The sequence below is a fragment of the Sparus aurata genome, chromosome 16 (genome assembly GCF_900880675.1).
Source record: "Sparus aurata chromosome 16, fSpaAur1.1, whole genome shotgun sequence".
Classification (NCBI taxonomy): Eukaryota; Metazoa; Chordata; class Actinopteri; order Spariformes; family Sparidae; genus Sparus; species Sparus aurata.
In genome coordinates this window covers 5784153-5805430 of record NC_044202.1, presented here as the reverse complement: position 1 = coordinate 5805430, position 21278 = coordinate 5784153, and the positions used below count along the sequence as shown (strand labels likewise).

Here is a 21278-nt window from a genome sequence, read left to right as displayed (position 1 = left end):
TATTCTATTTTAATATATTTACCCATTGAAGTATTCGTAATTCATTGATTTTGTGGTTGTTGTATCACTTTATCTGTGCTCTGTTCTCTGGGAACGCACTGTAATTACCATGGTTTTGTATCTTAAGGTTAAATAAATAAATGCATTTTTAAAATGTTGCAATGACAAAAATATTACAAAAAGTATTTTTAACCATTTTTTTTTTTGTTAAAATGTATGAAAATCTTTCTATAGCTTATCAGGAAGGGATAATGTAAATACGATAACTAAAAATATTATTATAATTACTTTTATGCTACAATATTACTAAATATTGTAAAATAATGATAATTATACCTTGTATTGATATAATATAATGTAATTGTTATTTTAGTGGCAGTAGTATTACCAGTCACTTCCGGTGGACCCCACGGGATCTTATTTCAGAAAAATGTTGCGAAGTTGAAAAATTATCTTTTAAATTAACAAACATCACATGTGAAACTTATTACACAATTCAAACAGGATAAAGAAAATATTCTTCTGTCTCCATCCACTACAGTACAAAGTTCCCGTGTGAGAAAACCGGAAAACGGCGTGACGTCAGCGGTCCCCTGCTCCAACGTCACTTCCGGCATTTAAAAATGGCGAACAGCAACATTGGGGCATGAATGTATTATTTGGAGGCGGTAAATGAGTGTTTTGGTGCATGACAGGCGGATTATGTGGAGCTGCGGGGACGTGAAACGACTTCTGGTGCAGCGATAGAAACCGGAGCGCTTTGTGGGAGGCTCGAAGAGTAAATGTGCTTGTTTTTATTCGCTTGTTTACAGTCAGACGATAAAATACGTAACCGCACAGCCTCAAAGTGTCCTCATTTTGTAACAGGGTTCATTCACTGAAGACCTGCTGCCATTTTTCTTGGATTAAAACTTTAAACGAACGGAATTGGTGTATTTATAAATGGTGTTATGTAATACAAAATGAACTAACACGCTCGTTAGCTAGCTAGCAGTCGGTTTAGTAAGAGATTTGGTACCTGATTAATACAGAAGATGAGATTAGAAGTGAAAGAAGTTTGCTGCTCCACCTTGTGTACATAAAATACACAATAAGTGCACAAGCAAGTGGATAAGTAGTTAGTTTATCAGCTATATACACACAAGTAAACGTGTTCTTTACTTAAGTATTTTAATACTTTACTTTATTCTTCCAGCTTTATTTTGGAGGCACTTATTGAACTTCTTACTCCAATTTATTTGATTATGATTTGTGATTTTAGTTAGCAGTTGCTTTACACATTGCATGCAGCAACAAAGCCAAGTTAGCACATTTTCATGAGGCAAGGCAAGTTGATTTGTGTAGCACAATTCAGACACAAGGCAACTCAAAGTGCATTACAGGGGCATAAAATAAAATTTTTTTTTATTTAAAATACATTAAAATCAAGTAGAAAGACATCAAGAGCCAGGCACGTAAACAGCCAACCCAAAGTATCAATCGATCAAACAATCAATCTTTATTTGTATAGTGCCAATTCACAAAGAAAGTAATCTCATGACACTTTCCAAATCAAGCAGGTGTGGACCATAGTATACAGTATATTCATGTAGAAATAAGTATGATTTACATATTTAAGTACATGTAGGAAAAATGTAATCCTGAACCATCAAATACACCAAAATTAAACCAACGAGTGATTGGTGGAAAGGTTTAAGGTTAGATAATGTTAAATAATCTATATCATCAATATATAATCTATATGTAGAAAGGGCCAGTGTTTGTTTGCTGTTATGCCCCCCAAAATTTGAGGATCTTTTTAAATTATGAGTCATATATTGTCCATATGACTTAGCCCTTGGAAGGAAACTAGAATTTATTTTGTAATAAACAAGTAATGTGCTTTCTGTGTAGAGTTTAACCATGAGTAGCCGAAGAAAGAAGGCCCCTCCTGTGAGGGTGGACGAGGAAGACAAGAAGAGGTTGAATTGGAACATGCTGGAGGACCGCAAGAATGAGACGATCCAGGAAGAGGACCAAATACCAACCTGCACCGTTCTTCCTGTTGACCCGACTCCCAGCTGCTCCTTGCCCTCGACTACCGAGGACGTTGCAGGGACGGCCTGTAACCGCACTGTCCGCTTTATAGAGGAACTCCCTGGCACATCGTCAGATGGCATCTCTGCCTCAGCCTCCCTGGCCCTCACCGTGGAGCCAGCTTTGAAGCTGGGCCACATCTGGAAGGCGCTCATTGGGGAGTTCAGCATCCGGCCGGCTTGGATCCCATCTGACTGCGAACAGAGAGCTTTCATCCTCCACAGGATGGGTGAGCAGCTCTGCATCAGTTACAGCAGCTGCGATGAGACTTCAGGGCTGCAGTGGCGACCTGATGAGGACACTTGCACAGCGGAGTGCAGCCTCAGTGTGATCCCACTGGAGGACCTCGACTGGATGCAGAAGAGGAGGGTGGTGCAACTCTGCCACCAGATGAAAGGAGAGTCAGTCAAGGTATGAGATGTAGGATATTTAAAAAGGAGAGAATGAGATTAGAGCCTAGCTCATACTCTGTATAAATGGGTCAATGCTCATATTAGGAAGAACAGCATTTTTTGATATATGTATATATTGTTTATATTGTTTTTCCACTGCTTTTTTTTTTACATATATTTTTTTATATATTTAAAAATGTATGTGGGGGATAATGTATAGAACGGATGTCATTATCAGGAAAATAAGTCCAGACAGGACGAACCGGACCTCGATGCAAAGCATATATATATATGTATACTATATATATATATAATATATATATGTAGTATATTTACAGTATTTGCCGATATACCCACAAGATCTGTATATATGTAGTTATCAAACACTTGTTACAAAAGTATGTGACAGTAGCAGGATATTTAAAATTTAACACTAAACTCTATTATCTTAAATTACCTCCTACCTACCTTAAATTTTCCCTCCCGTAGCTGTTATCTTTTTTGTGTCTGGCAGGTGGGGATCTATTTGCTGGAAACAGGGCTCGGGAAGCCCGAGTTCCTCAGTGAGGGAAATGCTCGGCTGAAGAAAGCAAATCAACTAATGCAGATTTTAATGGAGTATTTCTACGATTTTATTATCCCCGGTGAGTGTCTGGTTTAATGCATGCTGTGATCCAAGTTGTCAAATACAACGACTGCCTCACCATTAAGTTCAGTGTAAAGCAGTGTGAGGCCTGAAGCGAGTATAATCCTTAACAGTGATTATAAAACACAACATTCTGTCTGGAAAGATACGATTTCTCTGCTGTGTTTTTCATGTAGAAGTTGTAGAGAATGATCAGGAGGAATGTGACACCGACCTGGAGAGGCAGAATGTCGAGGAACTCTACGACTACGTCAGACACCTGCACCAGAGAGAGAACCAGGAGGTGACTTACGACGTCCAGCACAAAGCTCTTATTCCTGTTCTCAGACCCTATCAGAGCCAGGCTGTCAACTGGATGCTCAGGAGGGAGAAATTCAGGAACACTTCACCAAAAGGTAATCACTTTTGCTCTGGTGCACCTGAACATTGCCACCCTGATTCTTTGCTGCACTCTTGACTGGTGGTTATAATTATTATTCTAGTTAAAGCGGGCTATTAGATGTAAAAGCAACCTCTATATTACAGTTTATTGAGCTTCTGTTGTGGAAAAGGCCCTCGTTAGAACTATGCGGACTGTTAAGACTGTCAATATTTTCCATCTCTCAGCAGAACAAATGCTGCATTTCCTCTGGAGGGAGTTGATCACCTTGTGCGGAAAGAAGTTGTTCTACAACCCTTTTACTGGCTGGTAAGAAATTGTATCCACTCACAGTAACAGGTCAATTCACTTCAATCACAAAAACATATTTCTTTTTTACAGTTCTAGCTACCTAGACAGATCTAAAATCTGTTGCCATCGCTGAGCAAAAGTGGTGCATGAATTTACTTAAGGTGCTCAAAACATAAATGAAAAGATTAGAAAAGCTTAAGAGCAACCTGTTTTTCCAGAAACAATATTTTTATTTGTCAAAATAATCTGCTGACCTTGTCGTGAACGATTTTCACATGTTTGCGAAAATTTGAGCAGTGCAACATTCACCTCCATTCTCGTGGGTCAACAGCAGAGATGTCATAAACTTTTATCTTAAAAACTCAACACACCAAACTGAACTAACATGAAAGTGTTTTTGTGTGTGTGGTTTTTTTTTTTTTAGCTTAATCCGAGAATTTCCCCTGGCGGGTGTGGAGTGGCCCGGTGGGATCCTGGCTGATGAAATGGGCCTGGGAAAGACGGTGGAAGTTCTGGCTCTTATCCTGTTTCACACTCGACAGGGCCTGGAGCAGGAGGCCCTCACGCTGCCTGTGGTGAGGATCAGCAAGCAGCAGCAGTTTAAAAGACAAGAATATCACCATTTTCTGTACCACTTCTGTATCTCTTTGACACTTTGAGTGGCACCTAGTTCCATTATATTCAAGATGAGGCAGACATCTGTATATCACCAGAACTAAGCAACAGCTATAGAAATATTTGTATGATATTGGACATTTTTCTACTGTTTTATTTGATTTAACGAGGCTTCAACCAACCTGTGAAAATGGAAAATCTCTTTTGTCCTTGCAGGGAAAATCCGTGAATTATTTCGTACCTCCTCCTCCCCTTGAAAGAAAGAAAATTAACCGCTGCAAGACCGAAGTTCAGCCGAAAATAAAAGCATCATACCCAAGTATGTCACTCACAATCCTTCCACGCGTCACAGCTTTTATCGCCGCCGCAGTTTGATTGAGATTTTTTCTGTGCAGCTGTGCGAGTCATGCTCCTCACTGCAATCAAGGAGATGAGAACTGGCAAAGGGGCCTCCTTCAACGCCATCTTCACCTACATCCGTGCCACGTATGGCTATGACCTCTTAAAGAACCGTAACCACATCAAGAAGACCCTGGTGAAGCTGATAGACGAGGGGCTGGTTGATCGGGTCAAAGGTCGAGGCTTGGCAGGGTCGTTTAAGCTGGGGAAGAAATACAAGGAGACAAAGAAGATGTTAGCAGGAGCATCCAAGACTGTAAGAATAAAGAGCTTCAAGTATAAAAGCTTTGTGTGACAGATATTTCTCGGTTATATTATTTAATTGTGTCTGATTTCTTTTGTTGTCAGACTTATAAAAGCGCGGAGAGCACGCCCAGGAAGATGTTTCAGAGACGAGCAAAAGAGAAGGCGGAAGCGGCTCTGCAAAACTCTCTCACGGAGGATCAAATGGATCTTTACTCTCCTACATCTGAGTGTCTGGCACCGAAGGGAGCCGAAAGAAAGAAAGAGTGGGATGAAAGTATGAACGAGAGAGCAGATCAGTCAGACGACACGCTGGATACGTCCACGACAGCCTCACAGACGTCTCAGGAGAAGTCAGACACGCGGGACATTTCCAGACTGGTTGATCTACCCGAAGAAGCTCCTCAGCTTGATTCACTCGAGGAGACAGAAACACCCACCAGAGCGTCTGTTTTCCCTTTCAACACGCCGGATTACCGCTTTGAGTGTATCTGCGGTGAACTGGGTATTGTTGACTACAAGGCTCGCGTCCAGTGTATGAACTGCCAGCTGTGGCAGCACGCAGACTGTGTGAACTACAAAGAAGAAAGCCTTGAGACGACTCCTTTCTACTGCCCTCACTGCCTGGTCGCCATGAAGCCCGTCTCCACCGGCGCCACCCTCATCATCTCCCCGAGCTCCATCTGCCACCAGTGGGTGGAGGAGATCAACCGGCACATCAGGTCCTCCTCACTGCGAGTGCTGGTGAGAAAGTAGATGGATTTTATCCGCAGGGTAGAAATGTGAACACCCTTAGGGTAAATCAACAGAAATTAGAGCCAAATGTTGGGATGTTTTTTGTCTCTTGGTTTCCCAAATAAGTGGGATCATTAAGTACTACATGTATCTGTCATGGATGGTGGTACCGAATAGGTCAGATTCTGACACACCAATCAGAACCTCTAGCACCATATTTGGAAAGTGTCTTCATTTGGTGGTAATATATAGTCTAAATAACATAACTTTCATGCAGCCTTTTGTTTCAAGTGTTCTCAAGTTCTCTGTAGCTGATGCTGTGTTTACACTCCATCTGCTGCAGCAACAGTCAATTTCAAGAGAGATTAAAAATTATAAATGTCCAAGAGACCTCTGAAGAACACTTGACTTTTGTTCTTCATGAATGCTGCGACACAGTTCTCTTATAAATTATGGGTCTCTCACATTTTAATTAGTATTCTCTAGCTCTTCCTATAAGTGTAAAGCTCAAATGTGGCTAATTAATCTGACCTCTCCTCTCTCAGGTTTATCAGGGTGTGAAGAAGCACGGGTTCATTCAGCCTCACATGCTCGCTGAGCAGGACGTGGTCATCACCACCTACGACGTGCTGCGTTCAGAGCTCAACTACGTCGACATTCCCCACAGCAACAGCAAGGACGGACGCCGCTTCCGCAACCAGAAGCGCTACATGGCCATACCCAGTCCTCTGGTGGCTGTGGAGTGGTGGCGGATCTGTCTGGACGAGGCTCAGATGGTCGAGTGTCCCACTGCGAAGGTCGGTCCCAAATAAGTACCTGTGTGTTTTATTGGATGGGTAGTTACTGTGTGTATACCCTCATCTCTAAAGTGGTACTTTATTGATCCTGTTCAAAGTTATTTATGCTCCTTTTTTTCCTTGTCAGGCTGCAGAGATGGCACTACGTCTTGCATCTGTAAACCGCTGGTGCGTCAGTGGCACTCCTGTCCAGAGAGGCTTAGAAGGTAATGCAACGAAAAAGGATTAGTTGTTGTTGGTTGTTTTTGCATCAGCAGCAACACTTGAAAAACACAAATGTTTACGTTGCTCTGAATTGATATTGTTTCGTGTACAGATCTGTACGGCCTTGTACTTTTCCTGGGAGTTGACCCGTACTGGGTGAAACACTGGTGGTACCAGCTGCTCTATCGCCCGTATCGACGCGGAAACACAGAGCCTCTTTACTACGTTATTGCTCAATTATTGTGGCGATCGGCGAAGAAAGATGTCATTGATCAGGTAAATCTGTGACTGTTTGATTCAAATTACAAAACTTTGAACACAACTTTTGTGAAGAATCTCTTATGGACAATTAAATTGACGTGATGTTGTAGTTGAGGTGTCTTGTCTTTGCTCTCCAGATCCAGATCCCCCCTCAGACAGAGGAGGTGCACTGGCTGGACTTCTCCCCCGTCGAGGGTCACTTCTACCACCGTCAGCACGAGGTCTGCTCCCAGGACGCTCTGGTCAAACTCAGGAAGATCTCTGACTGGAGCCTCAAACTCGGCAGCCTCGACCGCCGCACCGTCCACACCATCCTGTGCCCGCTGCTGAGGCTGCGCCAAGCTTGCTGCCATCCGCAGGCCGTGAGGGGGGAGTTCCTGCCTCTGCAGAAAAGGTAGATGACCCTTCATGTTCTCAAGCTGCTCGTAGACAAGAGGAGAGGTCTTTATCTGAAGGCAGCTGCAAGCTGCAGCGGTTAATTAGCAATCTTTCTCGACTAAATAGTAGCGGTAATAGACCGCAGCAACCTTTTTGTCAATTATAGCGTGTATTTGTGTTTATTTAAAGTTGACCCATTCTGTGTCATTTGCATTGGAGGGTTTTGTTGAGTGGTTTTATCTGCCGTGCCTCCCCCCTCCCCCTCCCCAGCACCATGACGATGGAAGAGCTCCTGAAGTCCCTGCAGAAGAAATGTCGAGTGGAGTGTGAAGAAGCTCACAGACAATTGGTGTGCGCACTCAATGGCCTGGCTGGAATCCACATCATCAGAGGTATAAATCCCCACTTCTGTCCCCGTGCTTCATCTGCGCCCAGTTTCCCATGGGAATCAGTTGAAACAAAACACAGGCCCTGATCTCATCTTTGTGTCCCCCAACACTTTTTTTGTACCGAGATGTTTTGTTTCAGTAAAGGAGATATATGTGTATATGTGTCTTGAGTGTGCTGGGGTCGGTTTGTATAGCACGCCTCATTAGCTCCATATGTGGCGAACATATTGAGTGTCACTAATCATCACCGGTTCTTTCGACACCTGCAGATGAGTTCGCAGAGGCAGTGGAGCTGTATAGAGAAGTGCTTCGTTCATCAGAGGAGCACAAAGGCAGACTGAAAACTGATTCATTACAGGTATAAAGCCTCATCCTATTCATGTCTTTAACATAATTAACATATGAAGGGTCTCATTTCTCAGACAGCCTCGGTCTCTCAAGAGACAGCCGACAGCATTAGGTTTAAATTGAATTAGGTTCAAGTACAGTTGCTTTTTTTTTTTTTACTTTTTATTGAGTCATGATGGACGTCAGAATTCCTTTTTTTTTCTCTAACCACGATTTGATACTATGAGTTTATATAAACATTTCTCATTACTCTGTCTTTTTTACTGTTGCGTTAAAACAGAGGCTTCACGCTACCCACAATTTGATGGAACTGCTGAGTGCAAAGCATCCTGGGATACCTCCCACGCTGAGAGACGACCGACTAAGTGAGGAGGTAACTGAGGCCGGACAGTCGTCGAAAAGTTCTTGAATTTGATGTTGACGAAGATGTGAGAAAAAGTGCAGCTTTTCCTTTCACTCGTCTTTGTGTCTGTGCAGGCGGAGCAGCTTCGACAACACTACATGACCAAGTACGACTCTGAGGTAGCAGACGCTCACCAGAGTCTGCAGCCGGTGCTGCAGAACATCAAGGAGCTGAAAAACAAAGTGAGAAGTCCTCTTACATCTACATTGATATACAGTAGAAGGTATACTGCGTTGCTGTGTAGCATCATTTGTCTGCATATATATTGGCAGATGATTAGCTTTTATATAATAAAAATGATATAAAGCATAAACCTGATTTTTAAACTTGAGGAATTGGCATCCAAGATCAGAATATCAAGTTGTGTCCACAGACAACCATTTAGATTTTTGTCACACTGCAGTAATTAGCGGTTTCATTGCTCTAATTTTGCTACATATGAATGGAATTTCTTTATTTGAACCACTGTTAATATTAAAAGTTCAAATCCTTTTTATTAAGATGATACTAATATATCTGTCAAGACAGAACCAAAAGCATACTTTCTTTCATATCACATCTTAAAGAATAAATTGTGAGATCATAAATAGATTAAGTCAGAAAGGAAACTTAACACAATTAAATTTTTTCTCCAGGTCAAGCTGAAATCTCCCTGGTGGCTGGATGTCATCCAGAAGGCGATCCGGTGCTCCAACGACGACGATCTGGTGTCCCGCGTCAAGAACGAGCTGACATCCAGCTACAAACAGCAAGCACACAAGCTCTCCATGGCCGACAAGTAAACAATCTATTTTATAATAAAAATAGGATAATAGTTAATCGCAACACAAACGTATTAAATGCAAATCGGACTTCCTGCAGGTTTCGTGATGCCTGTGGTCTGCAATTCATACTCACATCCCAAATGCAAGATCTGATGAAAAGCCAAAAGACGGTCCAAGACGCGGTGAAGAGTCTCGAAGGCCCGGCTTCACAGAAAGTGATCGATGAGGCCACCGTCTGTCACCTCAGGCCTGTGAGACTGCCGCTCAATAAGTAAGACGCCAGGCTTGATTTCAGGAATTGTGACCAAATTTTCTCTTGAAATCAACAAACCGTAACCTCAGTCATGTGACAGTTTAACTTACTTTTTATTGTAACTAATAACCCTCTCATGTCATATTCTAGTTGCGTTTTTTGCAAAGCGGATGAACTTTTCACAGATTACGAGTCCAAGCTGTTTTCTCACACGTAAGTCGAGCAGCGTTTTCGTACCCGACGTTCACTCAAATTGCATGAAAACTTAAGTCACCGACTGATGAGGAAATTTCCCCGACAGTGTGAAGGGTCAGACGGCCATCTTTGAAGAAATGATCGAGGATGAAGACGGGCTGGTGGACGACCGTCTCCCCACCACCAGCCGAGGTCTGTGGGCGGCCAGCGAGACCGAGCGCACTCTGAAAGCCATCCTGTCCTTCGCCAAATGGAAGCGCATGGACCCGGAGCTGGTGGAGGAGGGCAACACTTTCATGGAGCTGTTTGAGAACTGGAAGAAAGAGTACAAGGTCTGTACACACATCTGTGGCTTTTTAAATGGGTTGCGCTTGAAGATGAAGAGTTTGGGAAACAACATATTCCTTTCAAACAATTAAAAAAGCTGTACATCCTCCTTTGTATTGTGTAACTGTTTGAAGTGCCGATATCCAAGACATATTTCGCTGTAGTGAAAGCTTCCCCTGTCCCTTCTCAGGTGCTGCATGAGTACTGGATGGTCCTTAGGAATCACGTGTCGGCCATCGACGAGCTGGGCATGGCCACTGAGAGACTACGTGTGCGTCTGCCAGATGAACCGAAGCCCAAACTGCTGCACATCATCGAGCCTCATGAGGTGAAATACAGAGAGTGAAACAACAGCATCCCTGATCGATTAGATAGTGGACAGTCTCCCCTCACTCTGAGCCTCCGATCTACTGAGAATCACAGACGTGCTTAGCCGAAAAGCAGAGAGAGAGTCAGAGATCAAAATCCAGTAATAATGAGGACCCGAACTTTCTTTTCTGCTTTTTAATAACATAAGGCCCCAAAACCGAGAGAGCCTGACTCTCACCCAGCGTTTTGCACAATTGCTTTGTTTTTTTGTCGGTGAAAGTTTCCAAGGATGTAATATTCTGCCTTAACTATTTTTATTGCATTCCTGACCTCTGCCCCCGGTTGCTTCGCCCGCAGGTGGAGCAGAACAGAGTGAAGCTTCTGAACGACCAGGCGGTGGCCAAGTCTCAACTCCAGAAGAAGCTCGGCCAGTTTCTGTACCTCACGAATCTGGAGAAGGTAGTTTATCTTCAAAGCACGAATTGTTTCCCACTTCCTTCAGAGACTTTATCTCAAATTGTGTGTTTTGATCTCAATCCAAATAAATTAAATCCTTTTGTTCCAGTCGCAGGACAAGTCAACCGGGGGGCTGAACCCAGAGCCATGTCCCATCTGCGCCCGGTCCCTCGGACAGGAGGTGAGTGTGGTGGTAGATTTTAAATGTCTCAGATATAGTATTCATATGTGACTGTCTTGAGCTTTTTAAACTGACCTTTAACTGATGATTTATCGTCTCTTTCTCTTTAAGCGTTTTGTCGCTTTGTCACAAAATGTGTTTTCCGTCAAAGGTAGTGTCTTCTTCTGTTCTGATCGCCTCGTCTAACTCTCTTCTCCAGTGGGCAGTGCTGACCTGCGGCCACTGTTTCTGCAACGAGTGCATCGCCATCATTGTGGAGCAGTACAGCGTGGGCTCGAGGCGGCGAGCCATCAAATGCGCCATTTGTAGGCAGACCACGTCGCACACTGAGATCTCCTACGTGTTCACCACCCAGTCGTCCAGCCAGGACCAGGACATACCCGTCAAGGTCAGTCAGCAACACTCTGCCACAGATCTGGGGGGTTATACTTTTGATTCATGTCTTATAATGTACTTAATTGTAATTCAATACAGCTTTATTTGGCACATTTTCATTCATTTAAACACCCAAGACTAATTTTCCTCCTCCCGTGGTTGTCAGGGAAGCCACTCTACCAAAGTGGAAGCAGTAGTGAGAACGCTGAAGAAGATTCAAGTGACCGACCCCGGGGCCAAGTGTCTGGTCTTCTCCACGGTAACTGTAAACCACCCCCCGCTCTGCGAGATTTATATCGATGATATCGAGTTTGGATCTGACCCAGTTTGTTTTCTTGCACAGTGGCTGAGCGTCCTGGACATCATTGCGAAGGCCTTGTTTGACAACAACATGGAGTTCTCTCAAATCAACGGGATTCACAAATTCCAGGTTTGAACTCCGACATTTTGTATTGCTGTAGTGAAACCTAAAAGTAATCCCACACATGTTGTACTCAAACGAATCAAGCAAGAACCAGAAATGCAGATATTCTTTGACTTCGTGTGGTTTTAACTAGAGCCATCGACTTGAATTTTCCAGGAGAACTTGTGTTCCTTCAAATACGAAGAAAAGATCAACATCCTCCTCCTTCCTCTCCACACCGGGTCCAACGGTCTGAACATTATCGAAGCGACTCACGTGCTGCTGGTGGAGCCGATCCTCAACCCTGCTCACGAGCTCCAGGCCATCGGCAGAGTGCACCGGATCGGCCAAACCAAGTAAGAAACAGGGAGTTAAGTCTGTCAGAAGACAACAGTATTTTAGATCTGCAAATATACCTATGTAGATGTTTTGATCTATATGTAATTACAGTATTAATTGTTGCTATTCTTCATATGAGCCATAATCAGGGTTCGTACGGGTGCTTGAAATCCTTGAAAGTGCTTGCATTTCAATGTTGTGTTTTCAAGGTCTGAAAAGTGCTTGGATTTTAGTTTAAGTGCTTGAAAGTGCTTGACGTTATAACTCTGTGTCTTGGCAACATTGGGATCAGACTAGATAGTTTGCTTATTACAAGGATAAATAAAATCAGTCTGTGTGTATCATCACACATACAGCCTGGTAGCAATAGAGAAGGATGGCTGAGGAGAAGGTGAATTTGATGCAATTTGGACTGATGACACTTTCAATATTAATAAAATTTGATGAATAAGCGAAAAGCTAATAAAAGTTTATGTCAAAAAAGAAAATTACAGGGTGCTCTCAGGTCTCTCTTTGTCCTGGTGCAAGTGTACCTGAAGAACGCCAAGTGGCTTCCCTTTTTTTGGATAAAACTTTGTGTTCTCCTTTAATTTCTAAAGTTTTTGCTGTCATGAAACATCATTTTAGATGTTTACAGCATAATACAATGTACATAATTGTGATAAAAAGTGAAAAAAAATAATCATGAGTATATATATTCCTGTAGATATGTATTTTACCCCAGCGATAAGGTGCTGGAAAATGTTGTAAACGACCCTTAAAAGTGCTTGAAAACTGCTTGAATTTGACCTTGAAAAATGTGTACGAACCCTGCATAATGAGTGTTGCAATGTGTTAAATATTTCCTTTTATCAGAAAAATCCTACCCTAGATGAGAAGATTTGTACGTTGGGTGTAATTTGCGTGTTTTTCTCCGTCCACCAGGCCGACATTTGTTCACAGATTCCTAATCAGATCCACTATTGAAGAGAGGATGCAGGCAATGCTGAAGACGGCAGAGAAAAGGTGAGACTCACAAAATACTGAGCGTTTAATAAAACCAAGTAATTCGGGTGACGGAAAGGACGAATGAAATCTGTTTGTTTTCATTCTAGTCACACCACCACGGCCATGAAGCACTCGGAGGCCGCCGTGCTGACAGTAGCCGACCTGGCTGATCTGTTTACTGAAGACACGGAACATCTGGAGTAACACCTGGACACACCTGCTGAAGACCCACAGGCAAAGAGAGCGCACTCTTTACACAGCGGTTCTAGAGACACACTCTGATTTTGCACATTTAACTTTTTATACATTAAAGTTGTCAAACGCATTCCCAAAAAGACATTTTAGCAGATCGCTGACGACAGACTGCGACACGTTTCTTAACTGTGTTTCATTTTTAACCTCTTTTAAATATTTGTGTAATCGGATCACTTGTTGTCATGGATGTAACCGATTCAGTAACTACTGAGTAAATGTTTGATGATCACATTTGACCAGACTGTACAGTAATGTTGCTTGTGTTGATCTGATAAGAAGTACATGCATTTGTATACGACTTCAATGTAAGTTAAGACGGATGAAAGTGGAGGACTTCAGATAGCGATTGAAGGATTCTCACAGCAGTCGGGAAAATAAAAGACAGTCGATGGCCAGAGGTTGTCGGCCCGTTATGACCTGCTCTTTTTGTCCGGTGCTTTCCTTGTGGTTTATTTCTGTGTAGTAAAGATTGGAAGCAGGAAGGAGGCCATTGACCTTTACAACAGAAGAGTGAGAGATTTTCGCCCAGCAGACGATCTTCTTTAAGCTATTTGTCTGCTAAAACAATGCCAGACAGTTCAGCCCGACACTTACGCCTGTCTTATTTGCAAGACAAAAACAGCGCAAGATTCAGTGTCTTGGAAACTAATCTTGTAAATTAAACCCATAAAAGAGTGGAAATGGTCTAATCTTTCTCTTATATTGCGACTCGCGGATTGTCCCGACAATCTCAGAGGACATGTGGCTGTTTTATTCCATTTCTTCTGTTTCAAAGCTCATTTAAATGTGATCAGAACAATCTTTCCTTCCTTGTGTTTGCGTGCTGAAGTATTTTATGGTCTGTTCCACCACACATGTACACTCACAGGTCTTTGGCACGGTGACTGAATTGCCCTTGACTGGTAATGACTTTTCTATTCGCCTGACTGACTGGGATTCCCGCACCAGTAAAGATTTTAAAATGTCCGGACAAAAGACGTAGACAACAAAGAGGGCCAGCCTCAGCTCTGTTGTTCCTCTTTACATGGTTACCAGCCGTCTTGTTGCTCCCTGTAGTAAGAAACAGTTGTAAGATGTTTACTAAGAGGACATCACCGCAGTAGGCGGTAACATACGTGTTACCTTGGACTCCCCTCAGTTCCCCCTATTCATGTGCGGAATCTCATTGTTGGTGGGAACATCATTCAGGCTGGTGTTTTAAGGCCAGAGGGAGGCTCCCAGTTCATTAGAGCCGTGTTTCGAGGGTTGGAGCGAGAGAGGGGTACTACGTCTTGTGGTGACAGCGAGTTCCCCGGGAGATTCACAGAGTTTCAGGGGGAAAAAAGGGCCAAGAGGTAGAGGTAGTGGAGTGGCTGAGCTAAAAGCAACCGGAGGGACAATCCTTGGAAGATGGCACCTGCCAGTGTGGTTTTTGCCTGGTTACTGTTCACCACGAGGATGGTCACCTCGGCAGTGTATCTGGAGCCCGAGGAGGAGGGTGAGCTCACACCTCACATCACACGAGCAGGAACCAAAGGTCAAGTGTCAAACTAACTGATTTTTAAAAGGAGTCATTAGAGAGAGATTTTTCATATTGACAATTATTTGTTTAGCTTGTTTGCAGGGGCTTGGTAGTGTTCTCCAAATACTTAGAGTAAACCATTCCAGGTGTTGCCAGTTTCTGTCACATCAGCTGCAGTCACATATGATATTATGCATTTGAAATAGATACAAAATACAATTGCACATTATTCAAAATCTTACTAAATGCAAGGTCAGAAGTATCAAGAGTATTCATACTCATGCAGCAGAATGACCCGTCAGACTTCAGTTACACATTACATCGTAATCATTCATTTTAATTTAATAAGCTGATTTCAACTACTTGATGTACTATCTGGTATTTTGTGTGTAAAATCTCATTTTGCAAACGAACTTCGGCAGTCAGATAAAAGATGTAGAGTAAAAATTATACGGAAATGTAGCTGAGCAGAAGCATAAAGGAGCAGAAAAGGTAGAGATACTACAGTACTTTAATGAATGTTTCTTTCCACCACTGACTTTTAGATTTTGCATGTTAAATATATGGATTCATCCAAGAATTAACATAAAATTGTGAAATCATACACAAATTAATGGAAATATTTGTGTTTGGAGTGTAGTAGGACAAATGTTGACTCTCTGAAACAATTATTTTTGTGCTAGTAGTTAAAATAATCTGTTCTCATCTTCGTTCTATTAGAGCTCAATGAAACTGTCATCTGTACAAACGACCATATGGAGGTTGTTATCCCCAGCGCTTTTTTCCTCAACAAAGTGCCTCCAGTTCGAGTAAGTGAGCGGCAGCAAAACTCAAAAGCTTTGACATTCCCACACACCGATATCCTAAATTGTTTGCAGTGCGATTTTTCCCCGCAACTGATTTTTCCTGTATTGTCCGTTTCATGTTTAGGTTTGGGATTTGCATTTGAATGACCCGGAGTGCCGCGGCGTCGAGGTCGGAGACGACTACGTTTTCAGCATAAAGACGAACCTCTCCGACTGCGGCACCATAATGGTATCACCTCTGATCTTTGGCTCGACATTTGCATTAAAGTCAGTGAGGACTTGTTAGTCGGGACGTGTCTGCGGGAGTCGAACTAATCAAACGTTGCACGTGAACCCAGACATTGAGAAGAACTCAGAACAAAAGATATGAAGACAAACTACCAATTTTGAACTAATACGATCCCCATCATAATAAATCAGCTATTTTACGATGTCTGCGGTTGTTGTGGGAACTGGTCGCCCAATCAGGATCCTTTTTTGTAACGCAGGGAGCCAAATCCTCAATTAAAGAATAATCCTGCACCCATTTTAACCCTGCATTAATTGATTTTTTAAAGAAGGTCAACAATACAGTCACAAAGATCTTTTTAAGCATTAAACATCAGCCTTATTTAGTAAATCAATCACTGGAATTACATTTAAATAGCAGTAAGAATAGCTTGAATTAAACCAGACTCTCATGCCACTGTTTCCCCCCCAATCTGTGACGTAAATGTGGACTGTGAGGCTCTGTGTTCACATGGAATTAGCTCATAGCAAAGAATAATAAGATGAACAGAGAAAGGCACATACATACAAGGAGTGAAGAGAAAGGAAAGGGGTGGGGGGGTGTGGCGTGTATGTCAAAAGAGAAGGACGGCGTTGTTCCTTTTGCCTACAACAGCGCGGGACCTTATTCAGGGCAGGAAGGGGACCCTGAATGGCCTTGCAGTTCTAAATTATCAGGATTTACATGGAAATGATGATTATTTGTTGATGTTCAATGAATAGGAAGGCCCTAAATCATTGGCCAACCAGCTCCCTCGTTATTTTAATCCAGCCACTCTCAAGGATTTAAGCTTCGGCGAGGTTTAAATCCCTACTTCAGCTCCACAAGTGTCCTTGAATTGTTTGCTTGGAATGCATTTTTTTTTTTTCCTTGTAAAGCAAGCGAAAGGTTAAAAGAGCTTTCTGCTGGGAGGAAATCTCCCACTTCTCCACCTCAGCAGTTTTTACAAGGTTTTTGCTCGCAGCGGCTGAGGAAAGTAAGCCTGCTCCGGATTAGGTGACTGTTGCCAAAGAAGAAGAATGCCAGAGCTGTCAATCTTGCTTTCACCTTGAACTTCCAACGTTTTTAAACCAGCCGTCAGAGAAAAGGGTGAATGAATTGTTGGGTTTTAAGGTCAGACATTTTTATTGAAACATGAAGCCGTCCTTGCTCGTGTTTCGGTGATGGTTTGTGAGACAGTGATAAGTGCAACTGCCAGTCATGAAGACCTGCTCCTCCTCCGGAGACCTCAGTGGTGCTCATGGTGGAGGGGTGGGTGGTGTGTTTACACAGAGGCAGTAAAAGATGTCTCGAGTGGCAATTCATCCTGCTCAGTGGCTACAGAAGCCGCCATCTGTGCTCAGCGGGAGCCCAGACAAACTTTGAACGCAACCTTTTCACCCGTCCACATTTTATGGTTTCTCCTACGTCAGCTGCCAACGGATGAATATTGAGCAGCGTCGCTCACATTTACAGTGTGAGAGGATGATGACTGTAGAGGCTACAGCACAGGGAGGGAGAGGTTACGTAAAGGAACCTCAATGGCTCCTGTTGCGTTTTAATGTGAGTCTCACAACTGGAAATTACGGCGGCGCTCTCAGTCCATCTTACGTCACGTCATTCGTATGCGTCATGTTGCCCACATTCACACATACAGTGTACAGGGGACTTACTGTCATTTATCCTGGACTTTTGTGCTGTAATTCAAGTAGAGGTGCAACAATTAGTCAATTAACTGCATAATCGATCGTAAGAAATTAAATCTGCAGGTATTTTGATCAATCAATTAATCATTTATCACATTTTTCACTAACATTTGATTGTTTCAGGTTCATAAATGTGACAATTTGTTGCTTTTCTCTGTCATACATTGAAGTAAACTAAAACATACAGAGTAAAGATTCAGTTAATCAGATAAATTGATAATGAAATAATTTTTTACTTGCAGCACTAATGTCAAATACTTACCTTAAGAATAAGGTGCTTTACAAACCAGAAATACAGTTAACCCAATAATGTATAATTATATTTTTATTATGTTAAGGAAGGCCAGGAAGATTTTTTTTCTATCAGAGGTAGAAACCAAATTTTCTGTGAAACTGTCAAAATCAAATGTTCACATATTTATTATGTCTTAATTGGGGGACAAAATACAGAAAAAGAAAATCATCTCATACTTGATTGTTTTTCCACTGACTTTTCCATTTTTCTTTCCCTCCTCAGGCATCAGATGACACGCACATCATGTTCATAAACACTATACACAACAACGATTCAGACGTCATAACAAGAAACTACATCAACATAACATTTGTGTGCCGCTACCCCATCAACTACATGGTCCAACAGCCAAACGGAGAAAACATGATCAGAGTTGATGTTAAGTAAGTGTTCCTTTATAAAATAAAGCAGATTTACTGCTGAACTGATGAGGAAATGTAATTCCCTCTTTAATCGTGTTCTCTCTACAGACCCATCACTCTGAACACAGAGGACGGGAACTTTTCAGTGTCAATGTTGCTGTACAAGGACGAAGCCTTTGAGGACCGATGGACCACCGTGCCGTCGCTGACGCTGGAGGACGACATCTTTGTGAAAGTTTTCATGGTAAATGATCGTCACAGACAAGGAACATTACTGTGTTTATTTAAACTTCATGCCTACACCTCACACTGACCTGATCATTGTGTATGCTGAGCTAGAGCTCGGTGACATGGCCTTAAAATTATATTGCTGTATTTTAAAGCTGCATCGTGATACAGAGTTAAATCTTGATATTTGGAAATCTCCTCAAAAGCACGTCATAAATGCAAGGACTGGATGACAAAAATCAAATATTACAATATTTGTGACCAAATGTTTTGATATCAGTATTAATCTAAGACGTTGTATTCTGTGTACTCACTATTGACAGTTATTTTGGGATACGCTTATGCGTGTTACATGATCTTGAGCAAGATGTTGTTTTGGCAGGATGTTCCAAGAGATGTTGGAAATCCAACAACACTCCACCCATGACCAGACAGTAATTTGAGTGTTGTCACAACCCTCTGTGTCCGGCTGTTGTTTACATACTGTGAATCATCATTTTTTGTCATAGTGTGGAAGTGCATTAATTGTGTGACTCGACTCCTAACCAACCCTGTCCGTCTGTTTTCGTAGATACCTGCTCACCTGATGCTGCGGATAGAGAGATGCTGGGCGACACCGACCAGCGATCCTTACAGCAACATCCAGTACACCTTCATCAGTGACAGGTCAGAGCAGTTTGAGTTTATTTTATAATAAGAGCAAAAGGAAAAAAATTGAGGTTTACGCTGGGGAAGCCTAAAACTTATACAAAGTAAGAATACATATAGGTCAAGACTCCCATCTTGCACAAGATATTTGATAGATGGCGTGTTGAAACCTGCTTGTGGAAAGCTGTCAGGCCCTGTTGTTTCACCACACTTGCAAACAGCTCTAAGTCCTCTTAAGGGAGCTCTGTTGAAATCTGAAATAAGAGAATTTGTTGCTTAGAGAGCGAGGGCCAGACAACAGCTCTCAGAGGCAGGTCATGTGACCGCTGTCTGAGAGGCCATATGCGTTTCAGTTCAACAGCTGCGCATGTCCTTGACAACCAGGCAGTATTTGGTACTGTTAGCAACAGCAGGGCAATGAAATGCCGGGGGGAAAAGAAAATACTCAAACAAATCTGTCTCTCGCTCGGGGAGTGTTGACATTATTTCTTAGCTTTGCACTTCATCACATGAGCTGACATCTGCTCCCGTAGAGTACAGTATTTCATTATAGATTTAAATCTCACTACCACCACCAGGCCGCCCTGACTGCTTCTTTGTCTCCCCCCCCCCGTAGCTGCCCGGTGTTGTCAAACAAACAGACCCTGAGCGTGCTGAAGAACGGCGAGGGTCCGGAGGCCACGTTCAGGATACAAATGTTCAAGTTTGTCGGCGGCTCTTACACCAACGTCTTCCTCCACTGCAACGTCCAGATCTGCCACAACGGCGTTGGGCTGTGCCAGCCTGTGAGTGAGCTCATTCCTCCAACTGGCAGTCAGAGGCTAGTCCAGACAAGTGGCCTACTATATGTGCAGCTTATGTCCTTAATATAGACCCCCATGAGTCTGGAAATGTTTTACAGCCACATGAGCTTGTAGTTAGCGGGGTCCTCATTTCGAATGTGAACTGCCTGACCCCTCTCTCTTTAATGCTTTACTCATCTCTTCGCCAAACAGAACTGCTCCAGTGAAGATGGATTGATGAGGACACGGAGAGATGTCCCTCTGTCCCATACAGTGTCTTATGGACCAATAAGACGGCTATTACACAACAGTGAAAAGCCTAATCTGAGTATGTTTTCACCTTTTGTGTAGCCTCTGTAACTCAGCTGGATATTCAAGCTTTAGCTTTTAAATCTTCAAAGCTTAAAGATTCTAGATAAGCATACTTGGTTCATATGTAAATCGTGTAAACCTTTGTCCTCAGATGCAGGCGGAGTCCCTCCCGTGGCGACCTTTGTCCTCGGGGGGCTGCTGGTCGTCTTGCTGCTGATCACAGGAGTGTTCGGGAGGCTGTGGCTTCGCTCCAGGCGTTTCTACCCGGCGCGAGAGGCACAGCTCACCCTGTCCAACATTCACCACATCTCAGAGGTGGCCTCATGAATCAGGGAATCTGGGACCTTCTTGGGCAAAGAAATGACCACACAAATACATAACATGTACATGATTTAAACATTTATAATAAATATGAAAGTCTTGTTTCTTTTCATAGAATTGCTTCCTTTCTAAAATTGTAGGAAATCAACTTAAATAATAAAAGTCTCTTTAGTGTTGTCACTGATTTTTTTCTGAATGATGGAAAACTGTTTTCCAGCCTTTACAGTTGCTTGATAAATGGTTTGTAAAGTATTTCATTGTTTGTTAACAGGGAAGGTTGATTAGCTCTACAATTACCATTTATTAGCGATGGTTATTATAAATAAGAACAGTGTGTGTCTGCACTTAGTCCCAAACCCGTTCACTTTAATTTATTAAAGGTCATGGTGGATAGTTTATAGTAAATAATAAAGTTGCTGGGGACCATTTTACTTGCGGATTCACACAAAAGGAACCACACTCCCCGTGTTTGTGTTAATGAAGGAGCATGTCACTGAGTCAACAGTGTGACTCACTGGTGTGTTATTAATACTTTTAGACTGTGGCGCAGAGAAATATGCTGTTTCATGCTTTGACGGGTATAGTCAGTGTGAGTTTTGCACTTTTAAATGGGATTAATATGGAGAAAACGATATATCATCAACAGTCTTGCTACTTAAACCACTATTAT

At 42.5% G+C, this 21278-nt stretch overlaps 2 protein-coding genes and 1 long non-coding RNA gene across 5 annotated transcripts; 2 read left to right on the top strand and 1 right to left on the bottom strand.

The window, feature by feature from the left end:
• Positions 1 to 608: 608 nt before the first annotated feature.
• shprh (SNF2 histone linker PHD RING helicase) lies at positions 609 to 13821 on the top strand. Of its 3 annotated transcripts, none has more exons than XM_030391972.1 (30): positions 609 to 778; positions 1894 to 2487; positions 2983 to 3112; positions 3291 to 3509; positions 3724 to 3802; positions 4209 to 4359; positions 4616 to 4718; positions 4795 to 5054; positions 5147 to 5785; positions 6322 to 6573; positions 6701 to 6779; positions 6890 to 7053; positions 7176 to 7432; positions 7687 to 7808; positions 8075 to 8163; positions 8434 to 8526; positions 8631 to 8738; positions 9192 to 9334; positions 9418 to 9591; positions 9724 to 9786; positions 9875 to 10100; positions 10286 to 10423; positions 10762 to 10863; positions 10970 to 11041; positions 11241 to 11429; positions 11583 to 11675; positions 11760 to 11846; positions 11997 to 12175; positions 13083 to 13163; positions 13253 to 13821. In XM_030391972.1, the coding sequence occupies exons 2-30, from the start codon at positions 1903 to 1905 to the stop codon at positions 13347 to 13349; spliced, it is 4974 nt and encodes a 1657-aa protein (XP_030247832.1). In that variant the 5' UTR covers positions 609 to 778; positions 1894 to 1902; the 3' UTR covers positions 13350 to 13821. The 3 variants fall into 3 exon arrangements, with proteins under 3 accessions (XP_030247832.1, XP_030247829.1, XP_030247830.1); XM_030391969.1 differs by having other exon boundaries at positions 3721 to 3802; XM_030391970.1 differs by having other exon boundaries at positions 609 to 784; positions 3721 to 3802.
• LOC115566207 (uncharacterized) lies at positions 3990 to 4651 on the bottom strand. The gene is made up of 2 exons (XR_003980959.1): positions 4582 to 4651; positions 3990 to 4354 (listed from the first exon to the last, which is right to left on the bottom strand). It is a non-coding gene; the product is annotated as an uncharacterized LOC115566207 (long non-coding RNA).
• Positions 13822 to 14215: 394 nt separating the features above from the next.
• Positions 14216 to 20770, top strand: LOC115566206 (alpha-tectorin). The gene is made up of 9 exons (XM_030391973.1): positions 14216 to 14877; positions 15622 to 15710; positions 15832 to 15936; positions 18178 to 18338; positions 18426 to 18561; positions 19117 to 19211; positions 19810 to 19978; positions 20189 to 20303; positions 20439 to 20770. Exons 1-9 carry the CDS (start codon positions 14790 to 14792, stop codon positions 20612 to 20614), a joined length of 1134 nt encoding a protein of 377 aa, XP_030247833.1. The 5' UTR covers positions 14216 to 14789; the 3' UTR covers positions 20615 to 20770.
• The last annotated feature ends 508 nt before the right edge of the window (positions 20771 to 21278 follow it).